Source organism: Callorhinus ursinus, unplaced genomic scaffold (assembly GCF_003265705.2).
Source record: "Callorhinus ursinus isolate GAN/ISIS: 27379988/994484 unplaced genomic scaffold, GSC_fseal_2.0 scaffold51, whole genome shotgun sequence".
NCBI lineage: Eukaryota > Metazoa > Chordata > Mammalia > Carnivora > Otariidae > Callorhinus > Callorhinus ursinus.
In genome coordinates this window covers 3,203,604-3,225,876 of record NW_027397113.1, presented here as the reverse complement: position 1 = coordinate 3,225,876, position 22,273 = coordinate 3,203,604, and the positions used below count along the sequence as shown (strand labels likewise).

The window sequence follows — 22,273 nt, the reverse complement described above, 5'->3', positions numbered from 1 at the left end:
CGCCAAGAAGGCAGCGACCATGACTATCTTGTTCATCTCAGTCTTTCTCATTCCTGAAATCACAGAAATTTAAAAATATTTGTGGAATGAATGAGTCAATGTGTATGTCTGAAATACCTCTTAGTCTCTGTTTCGTTCTTAATGGCCACCGTCCCTGCCTTAGTTCAGGTCTTCCTCACCTCTTGTGACAGCCTCCTAACTAATCTCACTTTCAACTTCCTCCACTTTGCCGTCGGTGCTAATTTCCTAAAACATGTATCAGGCAAAAAGAAGCAAAGAAAAAAACGATAATCAGAAAACACAAAATAAAGTGGCATTGTGCATTCCTGGTGAGAATGTAAAACGGTATTGCCACTGTGGAAAACGGTATGGCAGTTCCTCAGAAAGTTAAAACACAGACTTACTACATGATCCAGCAATTCCACTTCTGGGCATATCTACCCAAAAATCGAAAGCAGGGACTCAAAGAGATGCTTGTACACCAGTGTTCGTAGCAACATTATTCACAGGAGCCAAAAGGTGGAAACAACCCGTATGTCCATTGCCAGATGAAGGGCTAAACAAAATGTGGTCCACATGTACAGGGGCATATTACTTGGCCTTAAAAAGGGAGGCAGTTTTGATACATGCTACGGCACAGATAAACCACGGACGCTGGGTGAAAGATGCCGGACACGAAAGGACACATACTGTATGGTTTTACTTATATTAGGTCCCTAGAGTAGGCAAATTCAGAGATAGAAAGTAGGGCAGAGGTTGCCAGGGATTGGGGAGGGGGGCTAATAGTTACTGACGGGCTACGGAGTTTCTATCTGGGATGATGACAGAGTTCTGGAAATGGATGGTGGTGATGGGTGCACAGCCCGGTGGATGCAGTTAATGTCACTGAATTGTACACTTAAAAATGGTTACAATGGGGGGCACCTGGGTGGCTCCGTCATTGAGCATCTACCTCCGGCTCAGGTCATGATCCCAGGGTCCAGGGATCGAGTCCCGAATCAGGTTCCCTGCTCGGCGGGAAGCCTGCTTCTCCCTCTCCCACTCCCTCTGCTTGTGTTCCCTCTCTCGCTGTCTCTCTCTCTCTCTGTCAAATAAATAAATAAAATGTTTTTAAAAATTTGGTTACAATGGTAAGTTTTTTGTTATGCATATTTTACCACAAAAAAAAAAGCAAACAACAAAAACAAGCTCTACAAAGTATGTACGGAATGCTGCCATTTGACTGGAAAAAAAGGAACTTAAATTTTAAAACCTCAAAAAATAAGGTGGTACAAATAAGTCCACATACATCAGTAATGACAAAAAGAATGCAAATGGATGAAAGAAGCCTATTAAAAGATGTGGATTATTAGATTTGCTTTTTTTAAAATCCAATTCTAGTCAGATTACAGAGGACACACCTAAAATAAAACCACCACATAGAACGTGTGTGCAGAAAGGGAAGAGAGGGTGCAGGCCTGCTAACACCAACCAGAGAAACCATGGGGTCAACGTGAACTTAAAAAACATGGGGGCAAGGAAAGAACTTAAGGCAAAAAGCAACAGGATACACAGGTATATTTAACAGTTGATGGAAGCATTCACCAAAAAGATACAACAACTGTGGATTTGAATGCCCTTTACTACAGACCCAATGCATATCAACCAAAATGGAATTATAGGGAGAAAGTAGGCAAATCCACCAAGTGAGAGGTCTTAACATATTTTTATCGAAAACAGATAACTCACACAACATCTAATGAACATTTAGCAGATTTAAGCAACAAAATTAACAAGCCTGACCTAATGCATGGTAAATACATCCAACACATAGAGAATATACGTGTTTAAGTGAATATATTTTAATAAATCAATTGAACATTAAGTCATAAAGGAAGTCTTCATTCATTTCAAAGCATCGATACCAGGTAGACCACATTATCTAACACCACAGTGTAATCAAAGTAAAAAATTAACAATTAAAATGTAGTTTTAAACATATATCTACATACATATCTGGATACCGTCAAGGGTGCACCTGAACAACTCACGAGTGAAGAGAACATTACAATGGCAATTTAAAAATATTTCAAGTGAATGACAACAAAAGCACCTCCTACCAACTCTTGTAGTTGCATTAAAAGCATTGCAGGGGGCTACTCTAAAGTTTTAAAGGCATTTCCTAAAAAATAAAAAAGAAGCACTAGCAGAAAAAGCTAGCAAGACAAGAGAGTAAAACAAAACAGGTGTGCAGGAGAAATAGTAAAGAGCAAAACTTAATGTACCTCTGAAATAGGAGCCAGAAATCTAAGGAAGAAAATCCAGAAAATCAAAAGTCGATGCCCTGAAAAGACTGAGAAAAATAGACAAACTTCCCGCGGGAAAGATCGAGAAAAAGAAAAGGGACAAGCAACAACAGCAGAAACTTAAAAAATGTACAAGGCTGTAACTACAGAGACAGGGACAATTTTTAAAACAACTAAGAATATATAAACAGGAATATACAAGTTGATTTAAAAACTTAGAGAATTCAACGATTTTCAAGAAAAATGCAAAACATCAACATGGAGTCCAGAACAAATAAAAACTCAGAAAAAGCTATAGCAATGAGAGAAAGTGAGCGGGTAGCCCGTCCCCTTCTCCTACCCCAGCCCACAAAGACGCCCGGCCCTGATGGTTGTATGGGCAGAGGGCGATCACTCTTCAAAGAACAAACAAGGGCCGCCCTACACAGACCTTCTCAGAGGCTTCACAGAAGAGGCTGGGGAGAGGGGAGGGAAGCCTGATAGTGCACTGTATTAGGCAATACAAAACACTGGTTTTGATACCACAACCAAATTTTAGACGTGTGAGAAAGGGGAATTGTAGATCTACCCCACTCCAGAAAAGATGCAAAGTCCTAGGCAGAATATCAGAAAACCAGAACCAGATCTTGCAGTGTTTACAACAAGGTAAAATCCTGATCAATTTGGGTTCAATCCCTAGCGTACAAGGGCGGATTAACATTAGAAAATTTATTGTAATAGATCATAGTACAAGATTAAGAGAAGAAAACAGTGATCATTTCCATAAATGCAGGAAACAGACTTTGATAGAATTCACCACCATTTATAATAAGAATAAAACAGAATGCCAGTTTAGGAGTGGAAGGAAATGGAAGCAGAAGCAGCCCTTCGGCAGTAGCCACTTTCCCCCGACTCTACAGCAGGAGCAATTCCAGCTGAGCACGTGGGTGGCTCCACTTAGGACGCCCTTCCCCAGCTTCCCACCTAGCTTGGTCTGAGCACAGGGCGAGGTTCTGGCCGGCGGAGCGTGAGTGGCGGTGATTTGGGCAATTTCTGGTTATGCCTCAAAAGGTGAGAAGAGTGCCCGCACCCTCTGTTCTCTTCCTCGGTGGCTGGAATGAAGATGAGGGTGGGATCGGGGAGGCACCCCACCCCCACCCCCGGGGATGGCAGAGCTGCTGACAGGGAGGCTGACTCACTGAAGCTGAAGCCGAAGCCACCGCACAAGCCCTGGGATGACTGTAGTTCACGGTCTCTGTTCTACAGCATCTAAGCACAGAGTAGCTCTCAAAAACCTACAGCAAATATCTTATTTAGGGCAGGGCAAGGGAATGTTAGAAGTATTGCTAGGAAACCAGGAGCAAAAGAGCTTGTGGCGCACATGGTAGAGGCTGTGGAAGAGACCCTCATAACACGATCAGGCAAGAAAAAGGAAAAGAGAATAAAGATGGGCAAAGATATCAATGGTCCTTATTCGCAGACAGGTTGTTTAAGTACAAAAGTGAAGGAAGTCCACAGACGAATCACTGTAACTGAGAAGTGGAATCCGTGCATGGGGCAGGATCGAGAGCCCAGAACCAGACCCACACACAGACATCAAACTCTGACAGCCGACTGGAAAGGCACTGCACATCAATGGGACTATATTCATGTTTTGCAATAAACGGTGCCAGACAATTAGTTGTACGTATGGGGAAAAAAAATGAAATTAGGGCGCCTGGGTGGCTCAGTTGGTTAAGCGACTGCCTTCGGCTCAGGTCATGATCCTGGAGTCCTGGGATCGAGTCCCGCATCGGGCTCCCTGCTCGGCGGGGAGTCTGCTTCTCCCTCTGACCCTCTTCCCTCTCGTGCTTTCTATCTCTCATTCTCTCTCTCTCAAATAAATAAAATCTTTAAAAAAAAATGAAATTAGATCCCTACCTAATGCTATTCATAAAAATCAATTCCAGGTGCATTAAGGCTGCCAAGGAGAAAAGCAAACTTGAAAACTTTAGAACAAACTCTAACAGCACAACTATTTGGACTTGGGATTTGGCTGGATTTCTTGAACAAAGACAAGTGACAATTTTGACTACATTAAATTTAAAACTTCTGTCCACCAGAAGTCACTGCTCACTGTAAGCCGTGTGTGCTGAGCGCCCAGTAGATACCAGATCTTGTGCACAGTCCTCATCTGCACCAGAATTACAACCGTCCGTGCCCTTTGCTTGGGGTCAGAGTGCTGTCTGGGTTGAAAACGCATGTGTTGGGTCAGGACATACACGCTGGTCCCCCAGCGAACTCCCACTCCCTTTCTTACCACTTATGTGGACTTTCCCCTCTCTGCAAAATTGCTTTCCTCTCCGAAAAGGCCCAAACGGCTCTGTTCAAGGTGGCAGCTGCAAGAGAGCTCGCAAAGCACTGTCCTCTGTGGTCTCGGGCTCCTCCACTCGACAGACTCGGTGGAGACAGACCTCAGGGATCCAAGTCTCGAATGGCAGAAAGTCGACTTGCCGGCTGGCTGATGAATCAATGTGGATGGTGATCACTGAGAACACACTCCAAGTCCATGCTTTGTTACCACCACTGTACACAGTCCGTGTGTTCTTGCTCTAGGCATGTGTACTGTCCCCTTCCATTGGCTACTCCTACTGTTGCCTAGGAAACCACAGCCACCACGTGAGGTCTGGTGGCCTCTCTTTTGTCTGTGAAACACCCGAAGGAGCGTCACTCTGTTAAAGGTGCTGGCCTCGAGGTAGAGATTGCTTCAGTGCTGGCAACATCTCAACACTTTTGGGTAATCCTACTTTGCGACTTGACAAGAAGGTGAACATCCTGTCCAAGAATATACTCTGGACACAGACACACTGTATCCTAGAATTTTTAGAGTCTTAATGTGTTTGAAAAGACCGATGATGACATGTATTCTAAACTTATTAATTCACTGGCCATCCTGACAAATTCTTTAAAACACTTTAAAACACTGGTATTAAATATTTAAAACCTTTTTAGATGCATATTTGGGCCTGTAAAATATTTAAGGAAACCCCTCCAAGGCCAGCCAAAAAATAAAAGAGAAACAAAAATTCAAAGGAGTGAGCTAAAGCTGAAGCCCGCAGCTGTCTTCAGGCATCTGCTGATCCCAACAACCAGGGGCTTTGGTTGTAGCTGTTGCACGGAGGAGGCAGCGGGGCGGGCAGGAGGGCATAGGGATGGCAAACACATCTAAGAACATGTAGAGTAAGCCAGCCATTGCTCTAAGTGCTTACATATATCAACCCAAAGCCTAGGACATGCCCAGGCAGGGGGTCAGCTCCAGGAGCTATGCTTCAGGCTGAACAGTGGAACGTCTACACCCGATGAATGAGCGCTCTTGGAAAACACGTCCTGCAGAAGAAAAGGCAAGAAAATGCATCCACCTGGGCACTGGCTTGGGAGGAGGGGGCTCATTTGGGTTTGAGATATGAACTCATACTGTGTGTCCTAAAAAAATACCTTAGGAAAGCTTTTAAGTTGTCCAAATTGGAAGTGCCACCAAGGCCAAGCAGAAGCAAACACATCCTTTCTCTGTAGGAATGCACCCTCAGGTCAACCTCAGAATTCCCATATATAAAGTCCCAGCGATTATAATAAAAAATACATGAGATAACAAACCATAATGTGTGAAAAATAAAGAGAAGAAAACACCAGAATCAGACAAGCAAAGACTTTAAATATTAGAATTATGAGCTGTTGAATATGAATTAAGTATTTGATATTTTTATTTTTTTTTTTTTAAGATTTTTTTATTTATTTGCGAGAGAGAGAATGAGAGACAGAGAGCATGAGAGGGAGGAGGGTCAGAGGGAGAAGCAGACTCCCTGGTGAGCAGGGAGCCGGATGCGGGACTCAATCCCCGGACGCTGGGATCATGACCTGAGCCGAAGGCAGTCGCCCAACCAACTAAGCCACCCAGGTGCCCAAGTATTTAATATTTTTAAACATATAAGAAGGAATCTAAGGTACAAGTAAGAAACAAGAGACTATACAAAATGATCCGCCAGATTTGATCTTCTAGCCACAGGATTCTGCTTAATTAATTGTAATTAATTAACCTGTCGAATCAGAGACAAAAGGCCATTTGAAAAACCAGTATTAGAGACTGCCCAATCTGTGATTAAAATCTTGATTTAGATTTGATTAGGGTAAAAACAATGTGGATAATATAACTGCTCCCAACAAGTCCCACCCAGTACCTCAGCAAAAACTGAACTGGAATGGATATTTAAAAAACTTTGCTTGGATTTGCTGACAAACATATTTCAGAACTAATTAAAACCATCCCGGAAAACATCCACACTCGTAAAGCTGGTTCTTCCTCTAGGGAGTATGCTCATGACACAGGAAGAGACCTCTTTCCACTCCCTGAGAACACTCCTCCCTCCTCACTCTGTGAAGTTACTGCCCCGAGGTCTGGAATACCACACCTTATGTCACGGCCTATATAAAAAGAAATCCTGTTACAAAAGTGGCTTTCACAATCAATGTTTTTATAAACTAATTTTTTGAAGCAAATCATTGCTCACTGTATAAAAAAATGTTAAGAGAGTCCTACATAGCAGCAGTGGAAAGATAGAAGGGAACTACTTGAAAAATCTTAGAGACTTTTTAAATACTAAATTTTCAATAAAAAAATTACAAAACACTTATCTACCTTTTTATTAATTTACATCAATACCATTTTAATTATACAGACGAATATTATCATTTAAAAATAACTCCCAGCCTTTGCTGGCTAATGAAACCACAAGAAAAGGTTGAAGTCCACTACCTAAAGTTTCAAGGGTAACTGGGACAGGAACGAGCAAGGCTGGGGGAGCTGTGTCTGGAGGAGGGAGGGAGGGACACAGAGGCAGTGTGAGAACTCTCTCTAGCACAGCTACAAGGCGGTGGATGATCCCCCCCACCCCCGAAAGCCTGAAAACCGAAGTCAATACAACAGTTGCTTCTGGGGAGGAATCCAGAGGATGGGAAGAGATGGAGCAAGGTGTTATGGCTTCCCATTGTAATCTGCTATAGTCATTGATTTTTACGCATGTGCATGTATCACTGTGATTTTCAAAAAATACAAGAATGTGTTCCTCTCTTTGTTGATGGCCAATTAATAGTAGTCCCTCTTGACCTTTATCCTATCAATACTCTCAATACAGCAGGACAAATGTGCCCTAAGAAAACTATTACATCGCTTTAAGAGCACGACTTAGCTGTGGGGAGAAAGAGTAAGGACTACTGAAGGCTCTCGCTGGGGGCCACGGCACGTGCTCACGGGAGCAAGCGATGGACAGTCCACGGCACCCGCTCCCGCCGAGGCTCCCCAGCACAAGCCCCTGCGGCCCAGGCAGGGACACCAGCACAGTCTGCCACTGAGAGACCTCGCGGCTGGCTCTGCGTGGGTGGGTGACTTTACCCACCCCTTAGCCTTTCCGAAAACAATCTTCCCAGAGATCACTGGTTTCTCAGTGATTGACTGATGCCAACAAACCACGAGAGACTGATGGGGACGCCGCCTGTGAACTTCCGGCGGAAATCACATTCTCTTCCAGTGCTCACAGTGCTCCAGGGCCCAGCTTCCCAGCGCGGAGCTACCGAGGAAGCTAGATCGCTGGCCAGACGGCAACGTGCGGAGCATGAATCGGAGGTGCGGGGTCCTGAAGCATGACGTGATGGGGGAAGCCTCTTGTACACAGCACACAACACTTCTCTTGAGAAGGCGGTGCCCGTGTCCCTCAGAGACAGTGCCTCCTTTCTCGGGACAGCACGGGACACACTCTGCACCTCCTTTTCCTTTGTTCCAGTGCTGACCGAGCCCACCTGGGCAGCCAATTCTCTCTCTAGTGCGTCAGTCGCCCATTGGTCTGGAAAGCTGTTCTAGGCAGGAAGCTATTTCTTTGGCCTTCCACTGTGGGGTCATCAGTAAGTGAAACCCTTCTTGGCGCCCTACCTTACTTCCACGTCCTCAGGGGTTACCTCCCTCCATCCCCAGAGACTGTCTACCCCTCGTTCTAGGCTTCCCGGGTCATTTGGTCTCCCCAGTCCCCAAACAAGACTGCAGCTTGGCAGCCCCACTGCACAGGACCTGCTCCCCTCCTGGCTCTGTCCACTCTACACACCACCACCTTGCCCTCCACCGCATCGGACGTCTCCATCTGGGCGGGTCACACGGTCCAGGCTTTTCCCTCTGTTCTCCTTCCTCCTCACCCAGAGCCGTGGGTTAGTGGTCTCCTGGTGTGTCCAGCGTCCAGAGAGGTGTATGGCTCGCATTCACAGACTAAACCAGTGACAGCTCAAGTGTTTTCACACAGTCAACCCTAGATTTCAGCATTGCTTTTTTAAAAAAAATGGATTTGTCTTTTCAGTGAACCAAGTTTCTTGGACTTCTGGATTTGGACCCACTCGTGCACCCCCAAGCCCCTGTCCCTTCAGTGGGGCTCTCAGTGATTCAGCAGGAGCTCTGCAATGGAAAAACCATGTGAAGACAGTGTTAGCCATCAGGACGAGATGTGTGCCCCCTCCAGCGTGTCACTTTAAAGCCAGGCAGGCCTTCGGGGCAGACACTGGGCAAAGCTGAGAGCAGGGCAGACGACACGAATAATGTCCATGTGCGGCAGGGTGGGAGGGGACGCCAGGGCCACCTCCTGTGCCAGCCACGCTGTGTACCCCCGCCACCCCCCGACCGAGCCTCCTGTGAGCTGGCATCCCTGGGGGAGAATTTTTCTGAGAAAATTCACTATTGAGTGAACCAGTCCGCCAAACTTGTAAAAACTAGGATGTGGAAATGTCACAGTTAACACTCCGCAAGGGTGCCGCGCTTAGCACCCGTCCGAGGGGTGGAGATGCAAACCCAAACCCAAGAAAGTCACACCACGTGAGGTGCAGGCGGGGGCCTTTACTAAGCTAGTCGGTCAAGAGAATCCCAAGAGACGCGAACCAGGCTTGTGCGGAGGGCACGGCGTCTCACTGCTCTGGCTGGCGGGGAGCCCCGGACGCGGGTGGCAGGTCTCAGCGGCAGCCTGCGCGCGGCTAGCCGCTGACACTTGTCTGGACTGCGCCACTTACTTACTGACTTCTAAACAACCTTATTTCTATTTAATAATGAAGGATTTGTGATTACTTACAATTTCAGACACTGGGATTTGGTACAGTTACATGGCTTTTTAGACTTTGTGTCCCATGAACTAAGAGTTACTCTATAAAGATTAAAAAAGAAAATATTCAGATCGTTACTCTTTAAAAGGAGAATTAGCTAAGCATCTGGTGTTTCTGAACAAATACTGAAAATCTCAGCACCAGGTAGTTATAGGTATTATTTACCCGTGCCTGATCATGAAAGGGAAGTGGCGTGCCTATTACAATATGATGGAACGAGCCTGGGCCAATCCCAGCCTGTGTGCCCGCAGATCCCGCAGGGGGTGCAGAGCAGGACCCGGTGGCTGTCCCCTCCCCAGGAAGCCTTCTGGACGTTCTTCCCTTGATCCGTTTAAACCCCTGTTGTGTGGGGACCCTCACACCAAATAGCTCCTTTATTTCAACTTTTTTGTATTTTCCCAAATCTGAACACTAACGGATAGTATAACTTAAAAAATAGGCAAGTCATCATTTTATATTGTTAGAGCCATCCACACTGCAGAGCTACCAGCAATATAAAGCAAGTTTCCAGTGGAGACCTTCCTCCTAACTGCTCTTGGGGATTAGCCCAGAGCCATTGTGAGGGGCATCAGAGGAAGAGAGGCCAACGAGTCGTGGATGCTAAACATGAAGGGCAGCTATGGATTAAAACTCAGGGAAAGATCCCGAGCACTGCTTTCCAATGCTGCTCACAGAGGGAACCCTGAGCCCTGGTTCTGTGAGACGTTTACTACGCTACTGAAAGGAGGGGCAGGTGCACAAAGACCGCGCCGGTGGCAGGGCTCTGGTGGGTCGCAGGGACACCGCTTGGTCTGGGTCTTCCTACGGAAACCGCAGGGTACTTGGCCCACAGGTAAACTTGGCCAACAGTCTCCTGTCGCCACCCAGAGTGCAGAAGCACTCCGGCCACTCGTCCCATGGTTCTAACAGATACAAATGCCCTGAAGACCCTAGGCGAGCCCCTTGCCTGTACTCTGCGCACTCACACACTCTGCTACCTGGAGTCCGGACTGGGGGCATCGTAAGTCCTAGCTCAGCCCCTCGTTCTCTGTGCCCTGCCGTGGGTTCCTCCTGCGTGGGCAAGCTAGCCTCACCGTCTAGGCTTCTGTTTAGCGACACCCCTCCCTGCGCACACACACTCGGTACCCGACTCACGGACGAGCTGCTAACTCTTAACTTCGGGAGATTCTCCCGTTTTTAAGACAATGTCCTCAAACTATGTCACTGAATGCTGTATTAGTTTATGATTCATCCAGTTTACTTTTCTCCTTTGAACCTAGTGGAGTGACAGCTTTCTGTCCCCGCGGGTGCCCAGAGGTGGCAGATCTGGCCCGTGCACCTTGGAGCAGACGTGGGCTTTCAGAGCAGTGCATGTGGACACCTACTTCACTGCTCCTGTTCTCAGACTCTCAGATCTCCCCCCACAATGGGGCACAGGGTGGCCTGGCACTGACTGTCCAGAGGAACCAAAAACCTTTCCTTTAAAAAATGGGGTGGGGGCGCATGGAGACATTCCAGGGGTGACCTGCCACGATTGTGGGAGGACAGGGTACAGTTCAATGAATGTCCTGTATCAGGAAGATACCAATAGGCATTTCCTGAGAGATCATCAAGTGGTCAGGACCGTGATAAGAGCTTCAGGGGAAAACCAAAAAATATATGTGTAAAAATCTATAGTGCCAGTCCTGGAGGAATCCAGCAAATAATCTGGGACATGAGATATATGTATAGATATGATGGAAAAATTGGAGGATAGAAGATATTGTATAATCACAGCTGTCAAATTATTTGATACTGACTGGCAATGATATAAAATTCGGAAACGGTAGTCGAATATAGATGGAAGAAGTTCAACTACTTTCGAAGGAGCTATAACTCGACACCACCTGTTAGGGCTGCTGAGACTTGCTATCCGCCACAACGGGGTTTCAGCTGAGGTAGCGGCAGGAGCAAAAGTGCCGTAGGGGCAGGACCTAAACCTGCGAAAATCCCACAGCTCTGAGGACACCTGTCCGCCCTCACGCCAGGCTGAAAATTAAGGAGTCAGGAGAGAGCCACACAATTCCGCCTCAGAAAAGCATGAGAAATAAACTGCACCACACGAGGTATGGCCTCGTCTTTATGAAAAAAATTTTCAGAGAAGCAGACTCTTGAATGTTCTTTATTATAACGTTCATTATGTCACCAAAAGTAACAGGATCAACGATATATCAGAATTCACATTAACGCCTGACTGACGACAAGATGACGAAAGCCATGCAGAGTGACAGGACATGAATTTTTACTAAAAGGGCATTTTTATTAATATAATAAGCTAGTTAATAAGTTAGCCGGTTCACCACCCAACTGTGAAGAACGATGATGGGGTGAACGCACCCCTGAAGACTGCTGACCAGGAGGAGGTCCCAGCTGACCTGCTTCTACGTCACACGCTAGGTTAGAAACGTTCCAGCCATAACGGGCCGACATTTTCCTTTCTGATGTCTTCGGACCTAATCTGACCTTGTTATCTTGTGGAAGTCAAAAAGAAACCTAATGAGGCATCTAAAGAGCTGAGGAGGTATAGCAAACTAGTCGCAGTTGGGAGCTCATACAGGATGAAGCAACAGCAAACGGGTTTCTGCATGCTCCCTTACCACGAATCCTAAATTGGTAGAGATTCCCGTCTACCATTAGTACTGTGGATGTTGAGATAAAAATCATCAGGGCTGATTCAGAGGAGTGACATCAAATCAAGCAATTCTTTGCAGCAAAAAATCACAAACACAAAGCTCCCATTGTTCCTGGCACATCATTTATAAGAGAAAAATATTTTATGACCTGCACAGTTACATCAAAATAAAGAAAAATATGTGACTGAGAAAACCAAGTAGAGTCCGGGGACAAGCCGGGAAGCTCCCTCCTGCTGTCCCCCGCCCCGAGAACGTGGATCAGCCATGCCACAAAGAAGCCTCAGGCTGCACCGTGACTAGATCTAGAAGTGGCTTATGTGGCTTCTGTTCTGTCCAGAAGTGGCAAGAGCCATGATGATAGGACTGAGTATAGTACCAGTGACCACACACCCTCCCTGATCCATCCCCAAGAGAGTGAAGCAAGGAGGATGGCTTCACACAACCCGATCCCACTAAATGAACTGAAAGTGCCTGCCGAGGCACCGGGTGACAACCACCGACAGACAAATCACAGCACCAGAGAACCACGCAAGCCACTGACACGCTCCGATGGCAATGCAGAGAGGAAGGCATCGATCTCTGCCAAGGGGTTCGCTTGGCCTTTCTTGCGGCCCCCAGACAGCCCTCTTCCCACTCACCAACGCCACAACCAGCACTGCAGGGGCCCGGAGAGCACCAGAGCTCACAGTGGACAGTTCACAAACTGCCTGACCTGATGGGGATGTCTGACCACATTAGACTGTGTGCCCCACACTTACAGAGGCAGAAACGGACTGATCTCCGTAACCAACTCAAGGGCTCCACGAGCGGAAAGGGCTGCCCCGTCCACTGTTAGCACATGAATGTTAACTCAACGAGGAGTTCCAACCAGCTTGGTTAGTTTAATTAGTTACAATCATAGACATGACTGTCAAATGGCAAGACAAGGCCCCCGCTAAGTGCAGCCCATGTCCACGCGGAGACCGTGAGCCTTGGCACCTGCCTCCAACGACAGGCTGACCCAGCAGGGGTGCTGAGGCAGGCAGAGGCGGCCCAGAGAGGCACACTAAGACCGTCGTCAATGTTAAGTGCCTGCCGCACTGTTACTTATGTTGGTGACGAGAAAGAGATAGAGCATCTCAGTTTATCTCAGTTTAAACTGATGTGAGACCAAGACAGAGCTCTGGATGGCAGTGGGCCCCTGAAACACCGACACGGGACAGCAGACGAGGAAGCCTTTCCAGCAACAAACCAGACATGCACAGTGACACGGTGGCTGCCACTGCTTAATGTAAAATATAGCTTTTAGAGGTCACGAAGGTCTACAGGTCAAGCTGATTTTATAACTTAGCATAAAACCACCAAAGTATCCCCAAAGCCTCTTAAATGCTTCTATTAAAGTAAGTGACAGCTGATTGCTTCCAATCCTTACCCAGCCAAAGTTATTTTTGGTGGTCCTGGAAGAGCGGATCCCGAAGGGAAAGCAGACCCGTTGACTAGGGATGGGAAGGCTCCACTTTCAAGCTGTAGAAAGTCAAAGACAAGCATATTTTGAATTAGAACATGTTTCAAAAGTTCCATCCAGTCAACCCTTAGGTCCAGAAAAAAATGACTGGTTTTCTTCTGGAGGTTTAGGTCACAATGGCTTTACGTCAGGCCCCGCCACCATGACGGTCCTCCTCACCCTGGAGTGGGCTCCGGCCCAGGCTTCTCCGCAGCAGTGGGGGGGCTCAGCCCGTTGTGTCCCAGACCCGCACGGCCACGCGTGCCCGGGGGAGAGAGCCCTGCCTGTGTGGACTGGGGGCAGGAGGGTGAGGACGCAGGGCTCGGCCAGCCACACAGCTGTTGGGCGCTGGTCGCAGACCCTGGAACGGACAGCTTTTCCACTTTTATGACTACAAATTGTGAATTAAATTCATTCACAAACTTCTGTACTCTGAAACTGTTCTTTAATTATGATGACATTCTTGGTATAAGAGCCCTGGACATCTGAAGTCTCGTCAACCATTAGTGTCTCATCTCATCAAAAAAAAAAAAAAAAAAATCTGTAGTCAGTTTCAACAAATCCAAAAGCCATGTCACAATCTCTGCCCCGCCCCGTGTCCTTTGCTTTCCTGGCTCTTATTTATCTTTCTTTCTATTACTCGGTAGCATGGTTCACAGACGATATTCCCAGGAAAAGGAAAGGGTAGCAAAGTCAGCAATGACCTTATTTTCTCCTTATGCGAAACTTGGAGAAATGTAAAGTATTGCATAAATTTAGGTTTTGAGATGATTTGTATATACCACGCTTCAATACCCTATCCTTGCCCCTTCCTCCCCTGAACACTTGAAATTTAAAAGTAAGCTTGATACAGAAAGTACCGTCTTGGGGGATGCCTGGCCTGCTCAGTCGGAAGAGCATGTGACTCTTAATCTCAGGGTTGTGAGTTTGAGCCCCAGGTTGGGTGCAGAGATTTCTTAAATAAGTAAAACTTTTTTTAAAAAAAAGTACAAACATTTTATTCATTCTATTCATTTTCTCTCTTCTGCCTCTTATTAAATTGTGTGTCATCACTGCCTGTGGGGCTTGAAGACCCTAAGAAGCCACCCTGGGTCCACGTCCTTGAGCACAAAGCCCTGTCCCTCCAGGGAGCCTCACCCCAGGAGCCTCGCTCTTCTGTCTGGGGCTCTGCCCTCCTCACTCAATTTACAGGAGGGAAGTGTTCACAAGTTACTGAAACCGTCTCTTTCCTGTCACCCAGACACCTTGTCAGGCCCATGTCCTCAGTGGTGGTCCAAAGTTTGACATTCTTTGGGAGAAAGGATTTCACAGTTCTCAGAATTGAGGCAATCCTTCACATAAACCGGGGTACAATTTCTCCTTTCCCCTTTGCTTATTCAGCCCCAAAGTGAAGAGAGAAAAAGAGATGGCTTCAGTACGGCATAGGTAGTTAATCTAGAGCCACTTTATGCTGGAAGCCATGACGTTCTTCAGCAAAGGCTGACCACATAGGAGCAAAGATGTAAACTCTCAGGCAGTCTTTCTCAGTCACATCACCTGGGATCTTGCTAAAACGCAGACTCTGGATCAGTGAGTCTGGGGCAGGGCCTGAGGTCCTGCATTTCTGTCAAGTTCCCAGATGACGCCCAGGCTCCTAGTCCATGCACCACACTGTGAGTAGAAGAGTACTTAAAAAATATACAGAATTTGGGGGCGCCTGGCCGGCTCAGCCAGTGGAGCATGCGACTCTTGATCTCAAGGTTGTGAGTTCAAGTCCACGTTGGGTGTAGAGAATACTTAAAATCTCCCCTTTAAAAATACTTATACAGAATTGGGAGTTTGGCAAGGAAGCAGCGAGTGCATGGCTGAAGTGATTGCCTCAAGGTCCACACGGGATAAGAAGTCAGGGGCAGGGGCGCCTGGGTGGCTCAGTTGGTTGGGCAACTGCCTTTGGCTCAGGTCATGATCCTGGAGTCCCGGGATCGAGTCCCGCATCGGGCTCCCTGCTCAGCAGGGAGTTTGCTTTACCCTCTGACTCTCCCCCCTCTCGTGCTCTCTCTCTTCCATTCTCTCTCTCTCAAATAAATAAATAAAATCTTAAAAAAAAAAAAAAAGAAGTCAGGGGCAGCCAACTTGGGGATAAGATGAACACAGCCAAGAAAAAATGGGGAGGAGGCAGAGAGAAAGGAGGTGGTGGTCCAAAGGGGCACTTCTAGTGCACAGCCTTAGCAGTAGGAGAGCAAGTCCAACGTGTGCCTTCCCGGCTGGGGCTGACCCAGTGGGGAAAGGCCGGCCGGGGGAGCGGAGGCAGCCAGGAGGCCGGAGGCTTGTGTGCAGGATCCATGAGACCCAGCCCCAGGCGCTCCCAAGACCACCGCTCAGGATCTCCTGCGTGATCAGTAGTCTCTACACCTCCTGGCTAACAGATCATTTGAGAAATACTTATTTACTCACTCGACCAAACGTCTGTTTATACCCGCTGCCTCACCCATCTCCTCTGGTCTCAAGGCCTTAAATGCCGTCTACACCCTGGTGACTTCATCCCTCCAGCCCAGACCTTCCTCACAGCGACCTCTAGGCCCGCATACCCTCGTCACTCGGCTGTCTCAAACGACTAGCGAACTAACTCCTGGTCTCCCTCACAAAACGTGCACCACCCCAGCTCTCTTGAGGGAAACGCCATCTTTCCACTTGTTCTGGCCGAAAACCTTGGGGCATCCCACATGCAGCCTGTCGTAAGCCATGTCGTCAGCCTGCAGGGGATCCGGACAAGCCGTTTCTGCCCCGCCCGCCCCCCACGAGCCCTGCCTGGTCTGAGCCGCCATCTCTCCCCTGGCGCTATGGGTAGGTTCCCCAGCGCCCACCTGGCCCCCTCCTTCCCCAGCCCTGTGCTTCCTCATCTTGCATTTCCTTCTGCTACCTTCCGCTCGCTCACTCCGTCCCCTCCCTGCTGGCCTCCTTGCTGTCTCGATGGCAGGCTGACCCTGTGTTGTGCTGTTCTGCTTGCCTGCAATGTTCTTCCATGTGATAGTCACACAGCTCACCCTCTCAAGATTTGCCTAACTGTCACCTCCTCAATGGAGCCAACTGTGACTGGCATCCTGCCTTCCTCCCCACGGAACCTCTGTACCCTATGCCCATCCTCTGCTCTCCTAGCATACAATATAGTTTATCTACTAGACTTGCCTGTATTGTCTGTCTCCCACACTAAAATGCAAGCTGCAGGAGACAGAGTCACATGTTTCCTTCTGCTTTTGTTCGGGGGCATCACCGATGTGGTCCAAGTGCTCAGACCGGCGCCGGCCCTACTGAATGAAAGTCACTCTGCGTGACTGTCCTATATGTGCCAGGCTTCATTCCCGGTCTCAGTTTACAGAGACCAACTAGACCCACAAGATCTCTACTCCTGTGGACCTGGCATACCTGTGGGTAGACGCAGACAAACGAACAAACCAAAAGACGCAAGACCATGACAGTACTGGGCAGAGAATCAGACAGGTGCCGTGACGGTGACTGTCAACCCCAGGGAGTCACAAAAGGCTCTTCTGGGGCAGTAACATTTTATATCAAGACTTAGGGAAAAGAACACATTTGTCTTATATTTAGTATATGCATATTATGGTGCAATCATAACAGCATTTTAAACTCTAAAAAAGCATTCCCATTCCACCGAGGAAGGTGAGGAATGTTCTACACCAAATGAGTGGTGTGTCCTGGTGGATGGACAGCAGGGCCACAAAGGACAAGTTCAGCAAACGGGGCAGAAGGAGGGTCCGGAGGCTGTAGGAGAGGGCAAGCAAGACAGCCCCACAGGGCTGGCCCAGAACTGTGTCTTGAACCTATGCCATTCCCTCCCAAGCCCCAGGGTCTGACACAGCGGTGGAGGTACTGAATACTTATAAAGGTTTCACTGTTGATTTGAAAAAAAAAAAAAAAAAAAAAAGAGGATAAATTATGTTTCCTGAGTAATCCCAACTTCAACAATTGAAATTTTAAGAGAAAATAGTGCCCAATTGCATTTTTTTTTTATTAAAACAATGACTCACTTGTTGTGTAATGAGATTTAATTTTGCTGGTACTGGCAAAAATCTTCCTACTAAAGTAGTCATTGGTTTAGGGACATCTGTAAGGAAGACAATTAAAATTAATTGATAACATATATTGTTCCTTTTCTACTTGCACGTGGGCAAAGTACAAAAATGATCATGTATCATGGATTTATCATGTGCCAAATCATTTAAACTTATCTTGATCCTATTTGCTTTTTTATTCTGTAAAACCTTTTGAGTCAATGTATTGTTATTATTTTTTAATTATTATGCCCTTTTTCTTGGTCCTAAATCTGCCTAACTTAAGCTTCCAGGGATAGTCTACTATACTGTAAACAAAACAAAATGAGACAAAACTGTTGCTAGTGCCCAGGTTCCCAAGCTGTGGCTATGTGCCAAGGTGCCTTCAGGCGCCACAGCAAACTCACCAGGGAGTCTCTGGATATGTCGCACGTTCGAGGAAAGCACAGCGACATCTGTTGGACACCACATGAACTACTTTCAATTTATGTGTATTCTTTTTTCCAAATAGTTACTAACTTGCTAGGATTCAAATACTTATTAGGCTGTTTGGGCCAAACTATTTAACTACTGGAATTGACCGGTATTTCTTTGGTCTAAGGGTGCTGTGGAAAACATTCCTGAGACACCAGAGGCCCTGCAAACCTCAGTGATCATAAGTAAAGGCAGAGGGAGAAATGTGTCTTAGTGTCTTGAATCTCCGACCAGCTAAACACATTCCCTGCCCCGGGTTTACGCATCCTTTGAGTGATGTTACCTTGAGTCTTTGGTAACAGGATGCATTCTCTTAGGCTGGTATTTCACATGTACATGGTGAGGGGGTTATGAATATATGACAAGGAAGTAGATTTGGAGAACATTATATAAACCCTTTCCTTTCGTGGACCTAAAGGCATTAGGATTTTGTCATGTTCCAGAAGGAAGGGAATTAGGAAAGAAGCCCTCTTTCCTAATTCCTAATGCTGTGCAGAGGATCAGATACCGCTCTGACTTACAGGAAATGGAGCCAGATGATCCGTGGTGGGTATGGACAAAGGGCTTCTGGAAGACAGAACTCCAGCCCCAATTCCGTATCACAGAAAAGCAAATGTCTTAAAGGCATTTTATCTGTTCCTAAATAAAGAAACTATCAGGATGGATACAATATTTACGATATTTCTTTTAGCCCTGAACTCTGAAGTACCACTGAAATGACATCTGTATTTAATACTGATTTAAATTACTGGCAATAATAATATTGTATCAACTTTGTGTAGCAACAGATGGTAACTAGACTTACTATGTTGATCAGTTCCCAATGTATACAAACCTCAAATCACTGTTGTACAAATGAAACTAATATAATGTGGTAGATTAATTATACTTCAACAACAAAAAAATAAAACAAAATAAATCAATCATTGGCAAGTTCAGCAAAACATGATAATTAAAATATTCTGATTAACTCAAGATTCAGAATAACATGATTATGTATATAATCCACATAGAGATGTCTAGTTTTTAAGAATTAGGGTCTAGGGCGCCTGGGTGGCTCAGTTGGTTAAGCGACTGCCTTCGGCTCAGGTCATGATCCTGGAGTTTGAGTCCCGGGATCGAGTCCCGCATCCGGCTCCCTGCTCACCGGGGAGTCTGCTTCTCCCTCTGACCCTCCCCCCTCTCATGCTCTCTCTCTCTCTCTCATTCTCTTTCTCAAATAAATAAATAAATAAAATCTTTAAAGAAAAAAAAGAATTAGGGTCTAACTTTTGTAAACTCAATCCTAAAACTATGTCATTATTCTATCTTTAATCATTTGTAAGTAATTTGAGGATAATTAAGGACTTATAGGTCATTTATTATTATTATGCCAGTCTAAAGATGTTTCTGGGAGAATGGAAGAGAAAAATCAGCATTTGATATATTTCAAAACTCATGCTGAGTAAAGCATAGTCATGGTTCTCACTGATTACATGAAAATGCTTCCGTTAAAATGTATATAGTCTAAACCACACCTGAACCGTCAACCCCCTACCCAATCCGGGAAAGGCTGATGTTTCAACCCAGCCCCCTCTCGGCACACCCACTTGCTGGTTAACAGCAATGGCCTGTTCGGATCACAAGCTCTCTGCAGCTAGCCCAAGTAGAGGATAAATATCCAAAAATACAATGTACGTAAGTTAGTCTATGAAGATTTTTGTTTCTATTCTTAGTTCACTCATAAGGGCTAAGAGGCTTGCCAAATTGCCTATTCAATAACCTAACTCTATATACAAAGCCAAACATATTCACTTACCAACTTACATATATGACATAATTTTTTTTTATTATTGTACTCTGTACCTGACTGTAGATAATTATTTTGGTCTTGATACTGAGGAACCAAATGAAGTGCTTTTAGTTCTCTTGTGCCAGAATTGTCTATACACAGCATTTGTGTACCCCCTTTCAACTGACATATCACCTAAAATGAAAAATAATGATCAGGTTTCATTTTTAAAAGATATCCAGTAATATGAACCTAAATCAACTTAAATCTGAGAAAGTAACTTTAATCCAGATTTTAAGTTTTAATGGAAAATGGCAAGCTAAAGATCTGTTCTTGATTTCTTACGCTACAATAACATGCTCTCTGGAGGTACCACAGGGCAAAAATCCCTCAGTGTTTTGTGAGACATGTTCAGTGTGTGAATGTGAGTTCCTGCTCATGCCTTCCTCTACAGTGTCTGCCCATGGAGGTTTAGGGTAAGGATCAGGTGACTGTGCACCGAGCTTCCTTCCCCACCCTCACACTCCACTGTCTGCATGAATGAAGAGTGCGGTGATCTGCCCAAGCCCAGCCCCATTAGATCCAGGTAACTGTAAGGAAGACTTCATCCCCGACTTCATCTCTGGAGCTGATCACATACTTAGAATCATCTTATATTTTATGAGTTATCCTATCCTGCTACACACACATACTATTATTTTACATGTGGGTTTTTTTTTTAAATGTCCATTTATTTTATTTCCTACAAGTACAGTTCAGAAAGGTTAATCCAAGAACTAGAAGGTTCTAAGAAGCCATGTCAGTCTCCTTGGGCCTGACTGGCAATCTCCGATCACCTTGTTCATTCTGACCATAAATGAGTCCTCAGTGAGCCAGGTGAGTCTGTCGGTCAAAGACACAAGTCAGGCAAGGCACAGATGGACGGAGCCCCTCACTGGCTGCAGTCCCATCCAAGGCAGTGCAGCGTGAATATAAAGGCAAGAAAAATCATGGTTTCTGCCCACACATAGCTTTTAATTCCGATGGTAAAACCACAGATACCCAAAGAAGCTGTGGTTTCTGACTTTAGGTTGCCTTTGGGTTTCCCAGACAGGAAACCCCAAATAAGCACAAAGGATTGATGTTAGCAGAGTAACACCTGTAGAGCCTATGTTAACAAAGTGCTGATCACTGGATCAAACCTTTACATCAGCCCGACATTGGATAAGAGGCCAGTATTCATGTTTGGTTGGAATTTTATTTGTATTCAGAGGACAAAGTTATAGCCACACACACACACACACACAGGTGCACAAAATGGATAAAGAGTGGGTTCTCCTGGGCTCTGCCGTGCCTCCCCCACCCCCCACCAGGACCTCGTGTATGCTACTCAGTAGTCTGGCGTAACTAGAAGAGTTCCTACCCTGCTCACCTGGTCCAGGCATCCTGGACAAGCTCTGCTCTCAGAACCCACAGCCCTGAGCAGAACCACAGACAGACAGGCAGGTACTGATATATGCCATAGCTAAGCCAGAGTTCGTGATGAGCTCATTTTCAAGTTATTTCCTAGTTAAAGTATGTGCCTTAGAGCTTAGGCCACCTTTCTCGGAATAAAGAGCTGCCAGGGAAAAGGCAGTCTCTGGCTCTTTGGACTATTTGCTGGAAGAACAGTTGGGGCCCGATGGTTCTCTGGCTCTTCTCCTTCTCAGTCCTCACCACACTCAGACCTGGAGGCCCAGATGCACAACTTACAAGCAGGCCATGCAACAGCTCTCTTTTCTCATGCATGAAATGTAGATAAAAATATGTCTAGCCTACAGCACTGACAGGAGGATTAAATGAAAGTACGAACATGTCAAATTATCACAAGAACCACACGTTACGGACTATGTCATGCAAGTGTCACTTGGTATTATTAGGAATTTGGAAGTATTAGGTATTTGAATTTGGTATTACTAGGAAAGGGAAAGAGCCAGAGAAGCAGAGCTCCCTGTACCCGCCCCACCTGCCAAACCACACAGCTCTGCAGGCTGCGCCAGCCCTGGGCCCACCTTGGGTCTGCACTGCCCAAGGGGACTTGTGCTCACCCTCCTCAGCAAGGACAGCAATGTCCTGATCTTTGTTTGGTTTGCTAAGCCCCAGGAAATGGTAATCTCAGAGCGTTAGAGAGGTTCTCACTACGTCCCTCTTTTGATAGACGAGGCAACCAAAAATGTGGATTCAACAAGTAAGAAGAGAGGGGTGCCTGGGTGGCTCAGTCGTTGGGCGTCTGCCTTCGGCTCAGGTCATGATCCCAGGGTCCTGGGATCGAGCCCCGCAACGGGCTCCCTGCTCAGTGGGAGGCCTGCTTCTCCCTCTCTCACCCCCCCTGCTTCTGTTCCCTCTCTCGCTGTGTCTCTCTCTCTGTCAAATAAATAAAATCTTTAAAAAAAACAAGA

At 46.3% G+C, this 22,273-nt stretch overlaps 1 protein-coding gene across 4 annotated transcripts in view; it reads right to left on the bottom strand.

Moving 5' to 3' along the window:
- The window catches only part of TESMIN (testis expressed metallothionein like protein), a 41,009-nt gene that overhangs the window by 14,825 nt on the left and 3,911 nt on the right, over positions 1–22,273 (bottom strand). Inside the window, exons 4-7 of one of the 4 annotated variants that reach the window (XM_025878966.2) lie at positions 19,931–20,051; positions 17,588–17,664; positions 13,491–13,582; positions 9,398–9,469 (exon numbers count right to left, since the gene is read on the bottom strand). In XM_025878966.2, coding sequence (XP_025734751.1) covers positions 9,398–9,469; positions 13,491–13,582; positions 17,588–17,664; positions 19,931–20,051 — 362 coding nt within the window. The remainder of the gene's footprint in view (positions 1–9,397; positions 9,470–13,490; positions 13,583–17,587; positions 17,665–19,930; positions 20,052–22,273) is intronic. The other 3 variants (XM_025878967.2, XM_025878968.2, XM_073883354.1) reach the window with 3 other exon arrangements.